General features: G+C 53.2%; 1 protein-coding gene across 5 annotated transcripts in view; it reads right to left on the reverse strand.

Annotated features, from left to right (window-relative positions):
- Positions 1 to 22,007, reverse strand: part of VAV1 (vav guanine nucleotide exchange factor 1) — a 64,906-nt gene extending 42,899 nt beyond the window's left edge. For 3 of the 5 annotated variants that reach the window (XM_084610285.1, XM_084610283.1, XM_084610281.1), the window contains exon 1: positions 15,608 to 16,026. In XM_084610285.1, the coding sequence (XP_084466411.1) occupies positions 15,608 to 15,811 (204 nt within the window). In that variant the 5' untranslated portion in view covers positions 15,812 to 16,026. Of the gene's footprint in view, positions 1 to 15,607; positions 16,028 to 18,766; positions 18,883 to 21,926 lie in introns of those variants that run through there. The other 2 variants (XM_084610282.1, XM_084610284.1) reach the window with 2 other exon arrangements.
- Between the last annotated feature and the right edge of the window lie 24 nt (positions 22,008 to 22,031).

The raw sequence follows: 22,031 nt of genomic DNA on the forward strand, positions 1-22,031 counted from the left end.
CTGTCGTGCAGTGTATTCTGGCTGTGAGGCTGGGAACACAGTACCTGTAGGACTCTTACAAGTTCCACACTGGTCCCCTCTCTGAGGAGATTCTCAGGGAGGCTGTTTCCACCCGCTTTAAGGCCCCTCTATGCTGCACCAGTTTAGCTACACCGGTGGCTTAAAATCCCACCATAGATAAGGCCCAAGTCTGAGTCCTGTTTTAGTCACCATCACTGAAATAGACTGAGATGTGTCTCCAAAGCATTGTGAGGTCTCAGTGGTCAGGTGCAATCCGTGAGACATTCAAAACTGGCCTGAGATTTGTGTCTGCTCGTTGCTCCCGGAAGAGATGGCTTAGGTTCCTGGCCTGTGCATGCTCTGAATGCAAAACCCACGTGGAGCTGCTGAACCAGCTAAGCTTCGGACCTTCATTGTAGCCGGTCAAAGCTACCAACTCTCCCAGGGGATCTGCTCTTGGAAGGCCTGAAGGCTGCAGAATGGGGCACCATCACTTGCAGAATGGACAGTGGCAAAGGGACATATCCTTTTCCATTTGCCGACCTCAAATCCCTCAGGTGACCCTCTTCCTTGACCTCAGCCTTGGACACTGCAATCTCCTTGATCGTCTGCCGCACTATCCTGGTGTCCTCAACCCCTAAATAACATGTGTTGCACGCCCCACCCCTGGGCATCTTGTCTCGTCTCCCTCTCCAGGCCACACCCTCTCCCATGGTGGTTAGGCCGTTTCACACTTTAACCACAATTGTCCCCTTCCTGCCAACTTTCTCTCTCACGCCGGCCCCATCAGTAAGCTGGCTCCGTCTTACCTCGAGTGGCAGTCTGGGCTAGCGGACAGGGCACCAAGCTAGGACTTAGTAAACATGCGTTCCATTCCCAGCTCTTCCGCTAGCTTACTCAGTGATGCTGGGCATATCTCTTCTCCTTGCCGTGCCTCAGTTTCCCCTCCCACCTTTAGACTATAAACCCTTTGGGGCAGGTGCTGCCTCATGTGTGTACTACACCCCCACAATGAAGCCCTGATCTTGGTCAGCATCTCTAGATGTTACTGTAATACCCATAATAGCTTCATGAACCTGCTTTCCCATCTTATAATCTTGGGAGTCATCCTTAACCTTCCGGGTCTCCTGGCATTCCTGCCCCCTTCAAAAGTTTGCCAGAAGATGCCCACTTTCCTGTGGTGAACAGGAACAGGGTGGTATCCCTTTAAATACCGAGGGAGCCCTCTGATGGTGCACACTATGTTCCGTAAAAAGAAAAGGAGTACTTTGTGGCACCTTAGAGACTAACCAATTTATTTGAGCATGAGCTTTCGTGAGCTACAGCTCACTTCATCGGATGCATACCGTGGAAACTGCAGAAGACAATTATATACACACAGAGACCATGAAACAATACCTCCTCCCACCCCACATTGTGAAGAGAGTGGTCACTTTGGATGGGCTATTACCAGCAGGAGAGTGAGTTTGTGGGGGGGGGAGGGTGAGAAAACCTGGATTTGTGCTGGAAATGGCCCAACTTGATGATCACTTTAGATAAGCTATTACCAGCAGGAGAGTGGGGTGGGAGGAGGTATTGGTTCATGGTCTCTGTGTATATAATGTCTTCTGCAGTTTCCACGGTATGCATCCGATGAAGTGAGCTGTAGCTCACGAAAGCTCATGCTCAAATAAATTGGTTAGTCTCTAAGGTGCCACAAGTCCTCCTTTTCTTTTTGCGAATACAGACTAACACGGCTGTTACTCTGAAACCTGTCACTATGTTCCGTGTTTTAGAAGCCACCAGAAACCAACCAGAGCAAACGGTGTGGCCGGAGCTGGGCCTTGTGTGTTTGTATATATGCAGTGAACACAATAGGTTATTTGGTTATGCCCACACGGCTGTTTTGCGTAAAGAGCAGAAGGCACAACACATGGCCTGGGAGCTTATCCTCTGAGATTCAGCGGAGATCTGAGCTGAGCTCTGCTGAAAACCTGGTCACCTCTTCCGGTGCCTAAGTTGGAGCCCAGATCTTTGGAGATCTGGCTCCAGTTTGACTAGGAGCTCAACACAGGTCACGAGTGGATGGCCGGGTGTTATGCAGGACAGCAGACTAGATGATCGAATGGTCCCTCCCCATCTGAAAATCTCTGGTGATGAATTTCATTCCCTAGCCCTCTGCCAGTAAATTGGAGACCTAGATATAAAGATTCCAGATCACCACAGCCAACCATTCCTCCAAACACCTGCTTCTGCGGAGAGTCACACGTTGGCTGCTGCAGAATGGGACCTATGACACATACTTGGACAGATCTTACATTTCAGCCATGATGCTACAGGCTTTTTAAAGCCTCAACATGGCTGCCATGAGACCAGGCTGGGAATTTTGATAGGGTCTCCATCCCTCCTCCCCAGGCAGGAAGCTGTCAGGAGAGAAGATCTACTGGTGGACTGTCTTTGCAGCTCTCCAGCTGCAGTGGTTCATCACATCAGCCCCGCTACTATGGCTGCTCCTTGAATGGCCTTTATCCCAAAGACACAAAAGCCTCCAGAAATTATCTTGGCAGTACAGATTCATAAAATAGCCCTTTTGCCATTCTAAGCAAATGGTCCAGGATTAAGTTTGCGTAACAAATCGTGTGTGTGTGTATGGCATTGTTAAAGGGGAAAAAACAAGCATTATGTTTCAAAGCACACAAGGAAAGCTGGACAGCCCAGGGGCATCAAGGTTTGGAACCCTGTGTGGCAAGGTAGAGCTATTTCTCCTGATTCAGCCTGGCAGCCAGGACAGGTGGGTACTTTTATTGCCAGCTCAGGAGTATCGAAGGGTTTGAATGTCCTGCTGTCAAGTACCAAGAACCTTTGCAGAGATGCAGGGCGACTTCTGCTGATGCACCCCAATGCCAGGACCATGCTGAGCGATATCTCTGCCAATTCACCCCAATGCCAAGAGCTTCACGTGGAGCGGCAGAGCTACTTTTGCTGACTCACCCCGATGCCACGTCCCTGCACAGAAAGATGGAGCCTTTGCACCACTCTCACAGCTCAGAAACGCAGCACTATTTCTGCCGACTCACGCTTGCTTCCAGAGCAGAGGCTTCCTACTAATTCCAGCCTGGGAATATGAAAAGGCATGTGCGTCCCAGAGAGAATTAAGGTTAGGAACTGAGGAGGTTTTATAAAAAGCAACAGTCAAGCTCGAGAGGAAGCGCCAGTTGAAGTCTGTGTTTTGGTGTTGTTCAAATGAGGAAAGGGACAAGCACCGAGAAGCCCTGGTTGTGGGTTGGTGCTGCAGAGGCTACAGGGAGGAAACACTTTAATGCACCCCTACTCGTCTCTCATCCCAAGGACCAACCGGCTCTGGTCATGCTTAGTCTCCAAAATCGTAGCCTAATCCCCCCGTGTCAGCGTGTAACTACAGATCCCAGTCGGTCCCTGATCCACAGAGGATATGAGTCGATTACAGCGTGAGCTAGCACAAGCCACAGCATCAGTCTACGCTCTGGAGGTTCCCAGGTCTATCCCCAGTGTGGCAGTCAAAATGGTGGCCATCACGTTAACATTTCTTGAGACTAGAGCCAGACGGGAACTTTTCAGGAGAAGGTTTTTTCACTGACAAAATACATCTTACGAAACGTTTCAGGGGAAAGGGTTGGTTCTGACAATGATCTCTGCTAAGAAAAACAGGTGAAACAGGTTTTTGACTTAAAAAAAAAACAAAAAAACCCGTTGAAAAAAGTTCTGAAGTTGTCAAACGGTTCTGCGTCGACGGGAGAAATTTCTCAAGGAAAATTCTGGTTCCCTCTTTGAAAATGTAAGCAAATTAGAGTTGAAAAAAATTGCTTTTCAATCAAATAAGGGATGAAATCAAAATGAAACATTTCAAAATTCTTGAAACCGAAATATTTCTATTGACCTGAACTGGGGTGGGGGTGGGGGAGAACCTGGCTTATCGGTCTGTGAAGTTTTACAAGATTTCAACCTCGTTTGGGGGAGGAAACTTTTGCAGGAAACTATGGCCTAGCCCTCTGGGGCCTGACCGAGGCTGAGGGCCGGAGCAAGGGACAGACCCGTGATATCTTTGGGGAGGATGCACCACCAACTCTGGCTCGTAGAAGTAGCGTGTGTTTGGCCTGGCCTACTGGGGAATTTTGATTTTAAACACCCCAGAAGTTTGCGGGCGCTCACATTTGTGGGGGGGGTCCTCCAGTTTGAGGGGATGGGGACACTCGGGCCAAGAAGCAAGGCCTAGCTCCACCCCGTCTCTCACAGGAACATCCAGCTGCAGCCCCCCGCACCCCAGCGACGGCGGGACGGGGGGTCCACAGGAGCTGAGCCACTTCTGCTCTTTAAAATCACTTGTTTTCTCTCCTCCACCCCTGGATTCCCTCCCCCACGCCTTCCTCTTCCTCTCTCCTGCACCTCCCCTGGTATGCCCTCCCCTCCCCCTACTTCCTTTCCCTCACCCCTTCTCCTCCCCCTCCCCCTTCCCCTGCCTGCCTCCTCTCCTCTAAACTTCCTCCTTCCCCCCTTTTTCTCCCCCCATTTACAGTAACTGGAAGCTTCACACCCCCTGTCAGCTAGCTCGTTCACAGCCCGGAGGCCCTGGGCCAGCTAAGCCCACAGAGCCCACCGCAAGCTGAGCTCATCAGCCGCAAATATGCCCCCGACTCCCTGGTTTCACTTTCCTCTCCTTGCTAAATTTCAAGGACCCCGAGTTCGAAAGAGAAAGAGAGACTGGGGAAGGGGGCACGTCAGACCCAGAACCCCGGATCGGAATGCGCCCAGCTCTGGGGGAGCACCTGGGGCCCTGGTGCTAGAACAGGCCAAAGAATCCAGACCTGAACTCAGTGTAACCAGGCCCAACTCAGCAGAGCAACGAGATGCCACTGCCAACCCTGGGGCAATGGAAACCAGCTCTGCTGCTTGGGGAATGCCCAAGGTAGGGGTGGTTAAGTGGCTTTATGCACCCCCTTACATTCCCTGGATGCTGGGGCTGTGCAGAGCCCTGCCTGGCTCTTGGCATCAGTGAGAGCAACCTCTGGGCTGCTCTAACTCATGCTCTTCGCCCTATGAACCCAAGGGGAACAGGGAATAGTCACAGAGCAGTGCACGCCAGCCATACCCCTCATCCACCCCCTATGGGCTCAGGGCCGGGAGGGAGGGAGGGGTGGAAAATACACACAGTTCAGTGTACTCCAGCCATGCTCTCAATCCGACCCCTTCGGGCCCTGGAGAGTAGGAATAGCCACAGTGAAGCACACGACCCAGTCCACCCCGGCACTAGAGGCTGGAGGCTCCCTGCACTGGAAGGGTTCTCAGGGGCCAGAGCAATCGGAAGGATCTTAGCATAAGCAAGAATCCAGCCCAATGGGTCAAAACTCATCTCTGGTTTGACTCCACCAAACTCAACAGAGCACTAATGGACAGAGAAGCCAAGAGAGAGTGTAGCCTGGGAAAGTTCACGGCCGCGGGATAGTTCAAGGGGAGAAGGAGCAAACCTGAATTTGGTAAACACCAGATTATGTGTATCCCAGACAGGAAGGATCATCCAGGGGTAAAGGCATTAACGTACAATTTGGGAGACCCAGAGTCAATTCTTAGCTTCGCTCCAGATTCCCTGGGTGACCATGGGCAGGTCACTCCATCTCTCTGCGCCTCAGTTTCCCCATCTGTATCATATAGATAATAGCAATGACCTGTCTCATAGGATGTTGGGATGACTACATTAAAGACTGGGAGGTGCTCAGATCCGACAGTGATGGGGGCCAGCTAGGTAGCTTACGTAGCTATCACCCAGGACTCCATTGTGCTGGGTGCTGTACGTACACAGAATGAAAACACAGTCCCTTCCCCCAAAGACCTCACAATCTGAAGCTTGAAACTCTGAAACCTAAAGGGCACAACCACTAAAAGGCACATAAAGAGAACCCCCACTTTTGTTGTTATTTAAAAATCTCATGATTTTAAAGCCAATCTCACAATTTTTATTTTTTTGGATGGGGCTGCACTGTATTTTTTTGGCAGACGTGAGGCTGGCAGCATTGCGTGGGACATGGCAATGTCACAGCCAGGCCGGCAATGCTGCAAGGGGACTGGCAATGCGAGGCTGGGGCTGGGGCTGCCGCCTGGGGGCTGACAAAGCGAGGCCGCATGGGGGTCTGGTGAGGCTGCACCGGGACTGGCGATGCCCGGTTGGGTGGTGCAAGATCCACCGAGAGGTCATGCTCCCTTCTACCAGCCACATCTCTTTACGACTAGGGAGGGCTGGGCCGGAAACAGGAAGCTCTGCAGAGCCATCAGAACGGCTTCCTCCTCCCCCGACCCCCCACGGGGGAAATTGGCTACCGCAGAGAGCAACCAATGAGCGCAACAGGGCTGGCGTTTTCCTCTGGTTGCGTCTGCACAGCCTGGGCTGGGGATGTCCCATATCAGACCTACCCACTGGATGCTGTGCTGCCTGGAGCATACGCTTAGCAGCAAGCGAATCCAGACCGAGTCTGAGCCGGCGGCTCATCGGTGTCCATTACATCATTGGTGTCAGTTACACTGGCTTAGACCCCACCCCTCGCGCTTGATTCTCAGTTACCCCATTCCCCTGCTTTGGGCAGGAATGGGGGGGGGGCTTTTAAACCACCCTTTGTGGTCCTCGTATTCTGGGTCCTGCCCGGCTTCTGGTCCAAGTTAGAGCAGCCTCAGGGCTGCTCTAACTCAGTGGCCCCTGGGAAGCAAAGAACAGCTGCAGCGCGGTGCACTGTAGCCGTGCCACTGCTCCACCCTCTGTGGGAGCAGAGCCTGCCCCTTCCACCAGATCCATCAGGTGGGGAGGCCCCCACGTGGGTGGAGGGGATGCTCAGGGCGGGTGTACGCTCCTGCAGCAGCCTAAAGGGCCCTTAGCATCACCAAGAATCAAGCCCCCGGGGCCTCCAGCTGCCCCACTGGGATGGCCAGTGGGCTATGAGCAGCCCCGATGCAGGATGCTAATGGAGTTGCCACAGGGCCAACTCCCACCAGTGCCACGATGCTGCCTCCCTCGCTATTAGCGATTCAGGGGCTCGGTGCAGAGCCCCGCTCTACTCGCGAGGTCTGACCTTAGCCAGGCTGAGTCTGGGCTGCAGACACCCATCTCCTCTCTCTGCGGCTGCTCTGGAGACAAGCTCCTCTGTGGCTTGGGGGCCTTGTGCTAGCTGGAAACCACCGGCTCTGTCTGTAGCTGCCCTTTCAGAAACCCCAGAGCTCTGAGGTCTCCACGCCCCCGCAGGGCTCTGAGCATGCTCCCCAAAGGGAATCAAAGCACAAGGCGAGTTCCCAGGTGAAGAGCAGGTCTTCACTGCAGAGTTAGCCTTTGCAGCATGGCCCCGCAACTCCCCTTCTGGTTCCATCCACACATAAACCCCGCCCAGCTGGCCCAGCGGGTTAGAGCCGGGTGCCACTTGCACTTTGCAGTGTGGATGCAGGTTAAAACCACTCTAGTTCTCCAACGCCTTCCCACAAGGGCAGAGAAGTTCTCCCACAAGGATCAGAGCTTAATGCCGCACTGAGATCCCCGGGCATGTGCCTGCAGCCGTTCGAGCAGCGGCAGCTAGTGGACCAGTAACTGGGGTCGGGCTGGGCTGCTCCCGCCCGGGCTAAGCTGAGCCAGGCGCCAATCAGCTGGGCTATGCAGTGAAGCACTATCTGGGGTCTGTTGTATTTGCCTACACCGCACTGGCTTTGTACTGGAGAAGGCCGATCGAAGAAGTGTGTCTGGTGCTTGGAAGAAGAGGAGGGGAGGTTTGGAATGGTCCCTAGTTCTTGTGGCAGGTAGTTCCACCGTCTGGGACAAGGAGGCTCTGTCTGGGGCCTGAGCAGCAGGAATGTTGACTATAGGCCCCGTCCCGGAGCTTAAGGCTGGGCCCAGGCCAGCAAGAAGCTTGACGAGAAAGACCGAGCCCTTGAACTTGACTCTCTATCCAACGGGAGCTGGTGCTGAGAGCAGCAGGCAGGGTGATGGGTTTGCGGGAGGCGTGCTGCAGACTACTGTATGAGCTGGAGTTTCCCACACACTGAAGGCTTCAGCCAGGTCTATCACATGGCTGTAGTTCAGTGACGAAGGCCTGAGTCACTGAGGCCAGGTCTTTGTCCAGCAGGATGGGATGGAGTCCCCTAGCCAGCCGGCTGCACGCTCCTCAGCGGGCTTCCCTCAGTCCTCCAGCGTCACCTCTGTCTTGCTCAGGTTCAGTGTCTCTTCAGCTGTTCTTCAGCCACGTGCTGACCTCGTCCCGTCCCTGGGCCACATGGGGGTGGGCGGTGCATGGTGATGGATAGGCAACATCTGCTTATTGCTGGTACGTAAGTCCATGTTGTCTGACCTCGTGCCCGCATGGAGATGTTGACTGGGACCAGCGGAAGAATGGATTTCTGTGGGACTCCACCAGGGAGGGGTCCAGTGGCCGAGGGGCAGTTCCCCATCACTGCTTGTCGGGCGCATCCCTCCAGGAAGGACTTAAACTATTTCGGTGCATTCCCTGGACCCCATGTCATGGCGCAATGATCCCCACGCTGTGACCCACCGCACCACGAGACGGGATGCCGGAGTAGATGGGCCATTGGTCAGATCTGGTTGGGGCAGGGACCATCTTTTTGTTCTGTGTTCATGGGCAGTGCCTAGCACCATGGGGTCTCGATCCACGAGTGGGACTCCTAGGCAATACCATAATGTACCTAATACATAATAATAATATGGCAGTGGGTCGCACACCAGGCTAGTTAGACCGTTGCTCTGATTCAGTGCAGCAGGGGACGAGAACCAGATTAGATTACTAGGAACACAGGGATTGCTGGACAGGATCGGACCCGAGGTCCTTGCAGCCCAGGATCTTTTCTCTGACAGTGGTCAGTGCCAGATGGTTCAGAGGAAAGGGAGGAGGTTTGGGAATGGTCCCTAGTTCTTGTGGCAGGTAGTTGCACCAGCTGGGACAAGGAGGTTCTGCAGTAGCAAATAGGGAATAATCTGCCCCTCACATTAGGTCTCCTGGTCTCAGAGATCATCTCAAACCCTGAAGTTTAATCTCCTTTCCCAATGTGGCCACCAATAATTATTACAATTCTGGATATTATGTGTATTACGGTAGCAGCCAGAGGCCCCAACCTAGATCGGGGTCCCCCATTATGCCAGGCGCTGCACAGACCCCGACCAAGATCAGGGCCCCGTTGTGCCAGGCGCTGCACAGACCCTGACTGAGATCAGGGCCCCGATGTGCCGGTTGCTGCAAAGGCCCCAGCTCTATTTAGGTGCCAAAATCCCATTGACTTTCAATGACACTTAGGCTCCTGGGACCCCAATTTACTTCTGAAAATGGGACTTTAGGCACCTAAGTCATGTAGGCGCTTTTGAAAATCGCACCACAACAAGTTGGGAGCAGCGTGGAAAGCAGCTCTGGGGAGAAGCAGCGAGAGCGAGCGGCTCCTGCAAGCGGAACTGAGGAAGGAACTTGAGTGCAAACCCAGCAGAATGACGAGTTTCAGCGAAACAAACAGCTTTGCTCTCTCAGCATCTGCCCGAGTCACACACACGTGCAGGGAGGCTGGTACGTTTCATGTCTCCTGGGAAAGCTCTGATTGGCCGCCCCCCTCACCCGTCTTCCCCTGCAACCAAGGGGCTAGAGACTCTCAACCAAGCCTGTGTTCACTCACCAAAGGAGTAGCTAGCACACCTAGGGTTGGATCCAAACGCCCTCTGAATATCGGTTCATGGACTGCACTGAAGTTCAAGTCCACCTCTAATTTCCACAGCGCATCATCCATCCCGTGAGACCTCAGAGCACTTTACAAACTAGACAAGGATCGCTTTGCCACCACTAAAATGCAGCCACCTCTGAGGTAGGACGTGGCAGCTGATCAACGGCACATGGTGATGCTGAGCAGGCATTGCTCACCCTGCACTGAAATGCAGCTAACTCTGGTGTGGGACACAGCAACTGTCCAGCGGGACACAGCAACACTGTGCAAGGGATCACTCAGCAAGTGTTGAAATGCAGCCACTTCTGGGGTGGGATGCAGCAGCTGCTTAATAGCTGAATTGCAATGCTACACATTGATTGCTCACCCAGCACTGAAATGCAGCTGCCTCTGAGGTGGGACGTGGCAGCTGATCAATGGTACACGGCAACACTGCGCAAGGGATCGCTCACCCAATACTGAAATGCAGCTATCTCTGGGGTGGGATGCAACAGCTGCTTAACAGCTGCACAGCTGAAACGCGCAACAACTGCCTGGGACAGAAAGCGAAGGAGAATTAAAACAGCAAGGGGGATAATTTAGAGAGGCAGAATGGAATGACTGAGATTAGAAATCGGGTAGAGCACCAGAGTTCACACCCTTGAGCAAATTGCCCTGGGCTCTTTAGTGACCTAAATCCCCCAGTGATAGGTGCCTCCGAAATATAGAAGTGGTGAGAGCCTCAGAACAGGTGAGAGCTAGCCAGCAGGGCTTTCCATGGCGGTGACACCAGGACTAAGTGACACCAGGGGCCAAGAGAGAACCATAGGGCTGGTGTGCGTCCAGCAGCCTCCGTAGAGAATCCTATTTACAGTCATCACAGCTGAGTCCTAGGTTGTTCCGACCACCAGGGACGCTCTGGATGGTCTCCCAAAGTGCAGCACCCTGGTGACGGTGTATTGGGGTCCGTCCTGGAGTCAGGTGGCAACCCTCCCCCAACAGCACTCTGGGTTTCCCATCCAAGAAGCAACAAGACCTGGCTAAACCACAGTATAACCCAGCACTGAGTGCACATTACGGATCTCCCTGAAGCCCCTATCCACGGGGAACACGAGCTTGTTACAGCCCCAGAGCACAGGGCTCACCCACCCACCACTGAAATGCAACCACCTCTGGAGTGGGATGCAGCAGCTGCTTAACAGTGGCAGAGCCATAGCAGACAACAGTCCAGGACGGGAAGTGGGGCAGTGTTAAAACCGCCGGGGGAGGGGGATTTTGAGAGGCAGCTAGGGAAGCCTGGCTCTTCAGTTCAAGCCGCTGTGGCTTTGAGCTCTGGGGCATTCAGTTCAATGACCGTGACCGGTGTGTCAGCCAAGATAATTCGCTTAGCAGCTTCCTTAAAGCTCCTCTTCTTGGGAGGGCCTGCCTGGGGCATTCTGGTTCCATTGTTCAGTCTGTGGTCACCCTAGGAACAGTCCCGTAACACGGCAACCTCACCGGGGATTTGACTATCTAAACACCGCAGGAGCTGTTTACAGCATTTTCCCCAATCAATGGGGATGTTGTTTTTAAACACGGGGCCAAGTTTACATCTTGTTGGGGCCAGTTCCTAGAGGCAGTAGAGCCTAGTGGGCAGAGCACTAGACTGGGACTCAACAGACCTGCATTCTAGTCTCAGATCTGCAGCTGGGTGACCACGGGCAGCTCTGTGCTTCAGTTTCCCCACCTGTAAAATAGGGATGTTGGTGCTTAACCTCCTTTGAGATCTACCAATGAAAAGGGAGAGCTAGGGATGATTATTATTCAGGACCCAAGTCCTATTTGGCGATAGGCAGGGAATATACGGTCTGCCAAACTCTTATCGACCAGCACTCCCTTGAGCCCAGTGCCAGCTAGTTCCACAGTCTCATAGAGTTTAAGGTTAGACGGGACCATTAGACCACCTAGTCTGCTCTCCTGTGGAGTACAGGCCACTATATCCCACCCAGACACCCCTATACTGAGCCCAGTGACTCTACTTAGACCAAAGCACTTCAGCCCTCAAGAGACTAAATTGCTTTGTACCACACACAGAGACCTGGAGAAACTGAGGCCCCTGTGATGGCAGATCAGGTGAGACATGCCCCGGTGATCCGCCAGAAAGGCATAAAACCACCAACATCCCTGCCAATTTGACCCAGAGGAAAATTCCTGTTCCGATAAGTTGCTTCAGAAGCGAGGGGAGCCCATATGCTGCATCTAATGATGTGACCGCAAAGCACTCCCTATCCGCAAGTCTCAAAGAGTTTTATTCTCATCCCCAGAGGGAGGAAACTGAGGCACAGAGCGAGACCGGTCACCCAAGCGTGTTGGTGGAACCCTGGCGTCCTGACTCCCAATCTGGTATCCTGTCCACTAGAGCCAGGGAGCGGATAGTTCTCGCTGACCCTGGTCAGCGGTCAGCCCTGAAACCTGGAGACGGCACTGCAGCATAACGCCTTTCCAAAGAAGTTCCACGTCGTCATCTGCCATTTGTGCAAATAGGGAAACGGAGGGCCAGGAGGGGAAGCAGCTTCACAGGCAGAAGCAGTGGCAGGCTCGGAAATGAAACATAAAAGTCCCAACCGCCCCACCCCTTGCGCCACTCACCCGCACTTCCCTCCCGGTGCTGGGAATAGAGAGAACTCAGGAGAGCTCCCAGCCAGCCTGCTCCGACCCTGCTTCCCTCCCAGAACCCAGGAGTCCTGATACCCAGTCCTGCTTGTCTGATCACTTCCTCCCAGAGCTGGGACTAGAACCCAGGAGTCCTGAGTCCCAACACCATATAGAACCCAGTTAGTAAACACTGCAATTGGGACTCAGCAGCACACAATCATGCCAGGGTTGGCCACACACACTCTCCTGCTCTGACTGGTTTCTGGCAGCTTCTCAAACACAGAACACAGGGAGCGTCACTCGTCACTCGGGGACTCACAGATCATTTAAAGGGAGACTCCCCTATTCCCACGCACGCACGACAAAAGGCCTTTCTTGCCAAGCAGGATTCCAAGATGATTGTCACCCTAGATATGGCGCCCGCCCGGAGGAAGACCTTAGTTAACAAAGACAAGGGCTCACCTAACACAACCCCCCACATTTCCTTTTGATCTGGTGTAAATCTGGAGTAAGTGCCTTGACATGCTGGATTTACACCGGGGTAAGTCAGAGCCTGCCCTAGCCTCCCTTTTTCCTCGAGTCTCTGAGGAGTAAGAGACTGAGAGCGATTTGTTTCTTTTGTCTCTCAGCGCAATCACATGGGAATGATTGAGACACCCGAGGACTCATTTCCAGACAGTCACTGTCTTACCACTAAGAGAAACGCTGGCCCATTCTGCCCTGCTATCCTGAACCCAGACCACTGCCAGTACCGATCAGTGCCCCCTCACCCCAGAGCATGTGTCAGGGGTGGAAACCAAGCCCAACTTTTGCCTTATCTCAATACACCCAATTCCGGATTTTCCATCCCTTCTGACCCTCCTTCGAGCCTAGATCAGATTTCATGGAGGCTTAATTCACCTCCTGGCCATGATTTCCAGATCTCACACGTTTGGGCCTGGTTATTTAAAAGTAACGCCAGCCTAGCTGCATCAGTTAGGGATGTGGGTTTTTACCGCCCTAGCTAAGCTCTAGTTTGTAGGGACGCGGCTATACCAGGAGAAGAGGGCCGGAGAACCAAAATCAGCAATTCCAGCGAAAGCCCTCCGAGGACAGGTCTACATTAAAAACGTTGCCAGTGTAATAATGTTGCTTAGGGACGTGACATCCCCTTACCAGCAAAAACTCTGCTAGAACTGCAGTTACCGTGGCCTAGACGTGTGTATGCCGGTATCATTTATTTTGTTGTACGATGGAAGCACTCGTTTGCCACAAGCTGCGTCTCTAATAACTATCCGTTAGCCTTTAAGGTGCCACCGGGCTCCTCGTTGTCTTTATACTAGGAGGGTTTGCCGGTGCAGCTATTCCAATATAAACCAGGCCTTAGTGTCCACACTAGGAGGGCATGGCTGGTATAGCTATGCTGGGAAAACTTAAGTGTAGACGTAACTTGAAGGTCCATTTCGTAGAATATCAGGGTTGGAAGGGATCTCAGGAGGTCATCTAGTCCAACCCCCTGCTCAAAGCAGGACCAATCCCCAATTTTTGCCCCAGATCCCTAAAGGGCCCCCTCAAGGATTGAACTCACAACCCTGGATTTAGCAGGCCAAAGCTCAAACGACTGAGCTCTCCCTCCCCCCATTTGTACTGGCATCTTTCGTAGCAGGACAATTGTTGTTGTAAAAGTTGGTCCAATATTTCCTCACCCACCTTGTTTCTCTAATAGCAGGACCATGACAGAGCTGGGAAAGGAACCCAGGAACCTTGACTTCCAGCCTCCCCTGGTCTAACTACTAGACCCCACTCCCTTCCCAGAGCCATGGATGGAACCCAGGAGTCCTGACTCTCATTCGCCCCTGCTCTCACCCACTTGACCCTACACCCCTCCCAGAGCTGGGAACAGGGCTCCCCAGTCCTGTCGTAAATTCCTCTCCACCTACATGCATGCTGCACGCACTCACCCGGATGGTGGTTAATGCATTGAACCTCAAATTTACTTTGAGAAATGGTCTTATTAAAGCACAAGTCTGAGCATCAGGACTCCTGGGTCCTGTCTCCAGTTCTAGGAGGGGAGCAGGATTTAGGGGTTAGAATGGGGCGGGGGGGGTCAGGAGGGTGCGAATCAGGACTCCTGGGTCCTGTTCCCAGTGCTGGGAAAGTAATGAGGTCTAGTGGACTGAACCAGGAGGGCTGGGAGTCCGGACACCTGGGTTCTATTCCTTGCTACCATTGGCGTGTTATGAAAGGCTCCGATTCTGCCCACTTTGAGTCTCACACCAAGCCCCAAAACTGAGGGCCTACTGAGGGCCCAAAACTGAGGGCTCACTGAGCCTGCCACTCTCCAATTCCGGGCACAGCTGGGTATCCGTTCCCCAGTCCCCTCCTATGACTGTCGGTCCTCTACAGAGCCAGGGCCTGCTCGCGTCTCCCGCCAAGGCTTTGCAGCTAGGACTCCAACCCCGCTCAACAGGGCTTGCCAGCCCCCACCCCACCATCATTCACCCTCCTGCCTGTGCCCTGACCCAGGGGAGCTGCCCCAGTGCCCTGGCCCTGCTCCAGGGGCTGCATTCCCATGTGCCAGGTTCACCCCAGGGCCCATCTCAGCCCCCACCGCCACCCAGCCATCCCTGCTGTTAACCCCTTAGCTGCTGAAGGGTTCGTTGCCGGTGTCTGCTTCCCCCCACTGGATCCCATTTCCTCCCCATCCCCAAAGACAGCAATGCCTGCAAGCACCCTCCTCCCACACCACCCACCTTCCTGTTAACCCCTTAGCTGCCAGGTGAGGAAGCGTGTAAGACTCCCCAGTTCCGTGTTAACCTCTTAGCTGTCAACTGGGGCCCATAACCACCCACCACCCTGCTGTTAACCATTTAGCTGCCAGCTGTCCCAGCAACTCCCCACCCCCAGACACACACACTACTGTTAACCCCTTGCTTGACAAACGGGTCTCATAAACCCGCTCCATCTCTCTCTCAAACACACACACAGTGTTAATCCCTTAGCTATCAGCTGGACTCCATGAACTCCCCCTCCTCTTGGATGTTAACCCTTTAACTGTCAACTGGGTCTCAATCCCTCCACCCCTTTGGGGGGGGGGTGGATATTAACCCCTTAGCTGCCAGTGAGCCCCCATAAGCCTTGCCTCCCCCTTTTGACGTTTACCCCTGAGTTACCAGCTTGATGCCATTAACTCCCCCACCCCATGGACATTAACCGCTTCACGGCCAGCTGGATCCCATAAGCCTCCGGCTCAGCTCCCAGATTAACACCTTAGCTGCCAGGCCCCATTCCTCCCCCGGTTCTCCCGCTCACCCACCTGGGACATCTGGGGCCGCAAGTTGATCTCCCGCAGGTTGACGGCATGGGGCATTAGGTTGTTGAGAAGCTGGCAGAGTAGGACGCCGTCGCGCAGGGCCTGAGCCAGTTCGCACACCTGGGAGCTGGGCCAGGTCACTCGGTGGTTGGGGGGCAGCACCCGGCACTGGATCAGCCAGTTGGCACACTGCTTCCACAGCTCCATCTCCCTGACCGAGCGTCCTTGCTGGCTGGCTGCTGACGGCTTCGGCTGCCTCCGCCTCCTCCTCGTGTCTGGGAAACCGATGCCTGAGAGCGACAGCTTCCTCTTTTGCAACTGACAACACCAAACCACAGAGCAAGGGAGCCCATGTGGGGGCTGGGGTGGAGCAGGCCTGGGAGCTTCCCCCTCCCTCACCCCAGGGAGGAGCTACAAGGGAAGGGTGCCCCTCTCCTCCAGGGGCATCAGAGACAGCTTCTCTGGTGAGCAGGATAAGTGCTGGCAGAGGAGGCAGGCCCCTTTTAAAAGCACCTACTGGGAAAAAAAAGTCACAGTTCGTTCCTGTGTGCACACAGCTTGGGGAGCCGGGGCTAGTCGCTCTGCTCTGCTCCCAAAGACTTTGGTCCCCTGAGCTAAAGGAAAAGCTCCTCTGCTTGCGGCAGTAGTAGACACCTTATCTTCTCTGTAGAACCGGGCAGTATGCTCTTGCTGTCTCTTTCACACACACGCACCACATGGCAGGCAGGTCAGTATGATCCCTGTTTCACAGGTGGGGAAACCGAGGCACAGAGCAAGGGAGCGATTTCCCAAAGATCAGCTAGGAAGTCGCCAGCAGACTTAATAGAAGCGACTCCCTGTTTCTGTCATAAGAAGGGTGGGTGGCTGTTCTTTATGGCATGTTTGCCCCTCGTAAGGCAAATCAGTTCCCATCAAGCACAGCCGGAGGGGGTGACAAGAAGCAGAGACGCAGCCAGCGATCTGAGCAGTGGAAGCAACAGGTGGGTTTGCTTCCATGGGGAGATCGTGGGAGGGGGCAGGCTGAGGAGCTGGTATCTACAGTGAGATGCCCTGGGTGGGTCAGCTTCTGCACTGAGCCTAGAGCAGTCTCCATCCACTAACCTCCCCGTCCCCACTGCAAATTCATAGCAGTGCTTCCAACCCTATCTCCTCCTCCCCACACCTTCTCCATTTAAATCCCTGCGGGGCGGCCACCTGTTTGCCCAAAGTGACCACTAGGGGTCACTCTTCACCACATTTTGCAGGGGAGGGGGCAGGGCTTGCAGACAGATTTGTGAGTGGATGGTAGGAAGTGGTTGGGCTCGGACCTGAGTCTGATCTCTGGATTTACAACGCAGTGTAAACAGCACATTGGGATGCCTGGCCCTTCACACCCACACAGCTGGGATCTAACCCTTTACCTGGGCTAAAGGGCTGTATCCAGATTGTATCCTCAGGGTGGGGAGTGGAGTATGGAGAGAGAGAGACAATATCTATTTATCCCCATGGTCACCTATTCATCTATCCCCATTAACAACCCAATGCCCCTCTGCCATGTACATTGGGCAAACTGGACAGTCTCTACATAAAAGAATAAATGGACACAAATCAGACGTCAAGAATTGTAACATTCAAAAACCAGTCAGAGAACACTTCAATCTCTCTGGTCACTCGATTTCTGATCTCAGAGTGACTATCCTTCAACAAAAAACCTTCGAAAACACACTCCAAGAGAGACTGCGGAATTGGAATTAATTTGCAAATTGGATACAATTAACTTAGGCTTGAATAGAGACTGGGAGTGGTTGAGTCATTATACTAAGTGAAACTATTTCCCCTTGTTTATTCCCTCCCCCCCCCTTCCCGGTTCCTCAGATGTTCTTGTTAACTCCTGGAAATGGCCCACCTTGATTATCACTTCAAAAGGTTTTCTCTTCCCCCCACCCCACTCTCCAGCTGGTAATAGCTCATCTTAAGTGATCACTCTCCTTACAATGTATATTTTTTCAAGGTCTGTGTGTATATAAAATCTCCTCACTGTACTTTCCACTTTATGAATCCGATGAAGTGAGCTGTAGCTCACGAAAGCTCATGCTCAAATAAATTGGTTAGTCTCTAAGGTGCCACAAGTCCTCCTTTTCTTTTTGCGGATACAGACTAACACGGCTGCTACTCTGAAACCCAGACTCTGTCTGTCAAAAGCAGTGGATCTCAACCCGAGGTATGCATACCCCTGGGAGTACACAGGGGTCTTCCGGGGGGTCCACCAACTCATCTGGATATTTGCCTAGTTTTACAACAGGCTACATAAAAGCCCTAGCGAAGTCAGTACACACTACAATTTCATACAGTGATTGGTTTAAACTGCTCTATGTACTATCCACTGAAATGTAAGTACAATACTTATAATCCAATTGATTTATTGGATAATTGTACGGTAAAAATGAGAAAGTCAGCCACTTGTCAGTTTTGTAATACTGTGCTGGGACACTTTTGTATTTTTATGCCTGACTTTGTAAGCAAGTGCTTTTTAAGTGTCGTGAACCTTGGGGTACACAAGACAAATCAGACTCCTGGAAGGGGTACAGTAGCCTGGAAAGATTGAGAGCCACTGATCTATGTAGCAGTAGTTGTCAACCTGTGGTCCTTGGATTCCTGTGGATCCACAGACTGTGTGTAAGATTTCCAAAGGGGACCAGACCTCCTTTTGAAAATTTTAGGGGTCCACAAATGAAAAAAGGTTGAAAGCCGCTGATCTATAGCCAGGAGAACTGTTTGGAAATGGATGCTGTGTTTCATAATTTTTTTTAAAGCTCATTTTCCAAATTTTCAAAAATCCACAGAAAATTTTGACCCCCAAAAACCCAAAAATGTTTTAGTTTTTTAGTTGTGAGGGCAGGAATGGTCTCTTGCTATGTGTCTGTGCAGACCTGGCACAACGGGGGCCCTGATCTCCGTCAGGGTCTGTGCAGCATCTGTGTTTGGCTAAAGCATGTTTTCTGGAAAGGCATCCACTCTGGATCCGAAGACATCAGAGATGGAGAAGCTGCCCCTTCCCTTGGTAGTCTGTTCCAATGGCTATTCACCCTCACTGTTAAAAATACCTGCCCTAGTTTCTAACTGGAACGTGTCCAGCCTTCCTGTCCAGCCGTCAGCTTCTGTGCTGCCTGTGGGAGTACTTACCCAGCCTGATCAAGTCACCACATCTGTGGTCGTGGGTTTGGAGCTGAGTTAAACCAACCTCAATGCCAGGTCATTTCCTGCCCAGTCACCCAGCTCAGAGTTCCCCATCAGAGCACCTGCAAGGAAGGTAGGTTTCTGAGTCACCACAGCAGCAGTGGAGACCCCCAGTGCCAAAGCTCCAGTTCAAAATCTGTGAAACTCCTCATCGCTCACATCTGCCATGCCGCACCTGATAACAAGCTAGGCATGCTGCAACCACTGCTCCTGTTTGGCCAAGGATCGGGCCCATCCAATTCTTCCTGTAAAACCAACTTCCCTGGCCCCCCACCCCCACCCCCCGGCATCTCATTTGTCTCACCCACCCTATTACCATATACCTCACCATACATGAGGCAGGAAAGGGATTTTATGTCAGTTTCACAGTTGGGGAAACCGAGGCACAGTCACACATACACTCTGTCTATAGAAAAAGGGGAGAGTGGAAGCAACTTTGCCAGGGCTGCAGACAAAGCCTGTGACAGAGCAAGGAATTGAACCTGGTCTGCCTTAAACCCCAGGCTAGTGCTCTAACCACTGGACCACTCTTCCCCTTTCTTTTCTGCTTTGTCTACTTGACTCAGAAGCCCCTCGGAGTGGACCTGACATTTTCCATGTTTGTCAGCACCTAGCACAGCTGCAGCTCTCTGTGCTACTGTTTACTGTTTAAAAATTTAATAAACAACAACATACTCTGGCATGTGAGAGGCAGTGGGGTCTAGTGGCTAGGGCATGGGCTAGGGACTGAGAACCTCTGGGTTCTAATCCCGCCTCTCCCGCTGTCCTGCCAGGTGGCCTTGAGAAAGTCATGCCCCTCTCTGTGCCTCAGTTTCCCCTCCCTTTGTCTGTTTGGAAGGGGAGCCCTTGGGGGTGGGGACTGTGTGTAAGTGCACCATTGAACTCCCTGGAGTTCAGCCGATTTACACCAGCTAGGGAGTTGGTCCCCAGGTCAAGGCTGGTGATTGCAGCCCCCGGGTGACCTAATAGTGACAGCATCATCCTTCCCGACGCAGAGATTACTCATGGCCCCGGACACGGTGCTGCTGAGATGAGAGTCAGCCAGCTTCTCTCAGCCTCAGCTCTGTTCCAGGCTGACACAGTCATGGTAACAGCGGGGAAAGCTGTCAGCAAGTACCCACCACCTGTCCAAGAAACTCGTTGGAAAAGTCAACCCACTCCTTCCAGCCCCAGCTGCCACCAGCCATCTGGCCCATTGTTCCTGCTTCAATCCTTACTGGGCTCCTACTTCCACAGTCTTTTATAAGGGAAAAGTCTTTTATAAGGCCGCGATCTAATCCCTCAAGCGAGGTCGGGCTGGATCCGACCTGGGATGGGGAACCTTGCACTAAAGAGAGTGGTGAGGGTGGTTCCGAAGGGGGCGCTCTCCGTTCCGAATCAGCGCTGGCCCCACTACCCCAGGGCAGCACTAGGGGGCGCTGTGCTGCAGGAAGCAGAGTGGGTGGGTGGCTGGCTTATTCAAGAGGGCTCTCCCCTCCGAATCAGTTCCGATCCCAATCCCATAGCCTGGTGGCAGGGGGCGCTGTGCTCCAGGGAGCGGGGTGATGACTCAGTAGGGGGCGCTCTCCCCTCTGAATCAGTTCCGATCCCAATCCCATAGCCTGGTGGCAGGGGGCGCTGTGCTCCAGGGAGCGGGGTGACGACTCAGTAGGGGGCGCTCTCCCCTCTGAATCAGTTCCGATCCCAATCCCATAGCCTGGTGGCAGGGGGCGCTGTGCTCCAGGGAGCGGGGTGATGACTCAGTAGGGGGCGCTCTCCCCTCTGAATCAGTTCCGATCCCAATCCCATAGCCTGGTGGCAGGGGGCGCTGTGCTCCAGGGAGCGGGGTGATGACTCAGTAGGGGGCGCTCTCCCCTCTGAATCAGTTCCGATCCCAATCCCATAGCCTGGTGGCAGGGGGCGCTGTGCCACAGGGGAGTGGTCACATCTACCGCACAAACAGCAACCCTCGCCATGGCTCTGCTTACACCCTCACCCCCCATCACACCCACACCAGCTGCCCCTCCACAATCGGACTCACAATAACTCATAATCACGCAGGCTCCCAAACACACTTCTCACACCTTCAAGGCTACACAAACACACTAGCACCCAGGCACACTCGAAACACAGACTCACAAAGACAACCCAGCTGACACCCACAAGCCTACCTGAGGGCGAACGTGCCATTACACCAATGTACACCCAGAGATCAGTCAGACTCGCAGACATACCAGCTCACACTCATACTCTTCAAACTCACACCCAAAACACACAACCAGACTCACCATCTCAGTCAGAGACACACTCAAACTCACACCCATATCACATCCAAAACACAAAACCCAACTCACCATCACACAGATACATTCAATCTCACACTCACTAACACACCCAGAATACACAATCCAACTCAGCAACGCACAAACTCAGTCACATACACTCCAATCACACCCAAAACACACAACCAGACTCACTTTCTCACAGTCACAGAGATGCTCTCAAACTTACACCCACTATCACCCCCAGAATACACAACCCGACTCACCAACTCAGTCACACAGATACATTCAGACTCACACCCACTAACACACCCATAATACACCAGACTCAGCAACACAAACTCACAGTCCCAGAGATACACTCAAACTCACACCCAGAACACACAACCCAACTCACAGGGATACACTCAAACCCACACCCAGAACACACAACCCAACTCACAGTCACACAGATACATTCAGACTCACACCCACTAACACACCCATAATACACCAGACTCAGCAACACGGACTCACAGTCCCAGAGATACACTCAAACTCACACCCAGAACACACAACCCAACTCACAGGGATACACTCAAACTCACACCCAGAACACACAACCCAACTCACAGGGATACACTCAAACCCACACCCAGAACACACAACCCAACTCACAGGGATACACTCAAACCCACACCCAGAACACACAACCCAACTCACAGTCACACAGATACATTCAAACTCACACCCACTGTCACACCCAGAACACACAACCCAACTCACAGCCACAGGGGTACACTCCACCTCACTCCCAGACTCACAAGCGTTCCCCACCTCACATCGTCACCCCCACAGCCCCTCACCGTTGCACGCAGCCCCGCCCACACCCACAGGCTCGCAACCCCCCCGGCTCCGGCGCCCCTGCCTGCTCCCGGGCTCCGCTGCTCCCGGGGGTGGGTCCGGGCCCT

The sequence above is a fragment of the Lepidochelys olivacea genome (genome assembly GCF_965140295.1).
Source record: "Lepidochelys olivacea isolate rLepOli2 genome assembly, chromosome: 20".
NCBI classification, from domain to species: Eukaryota; Metazoa; Chordata; order Testudines; family Cheloniidae; genus Lepidochelys; species Lepidochelys olivacea.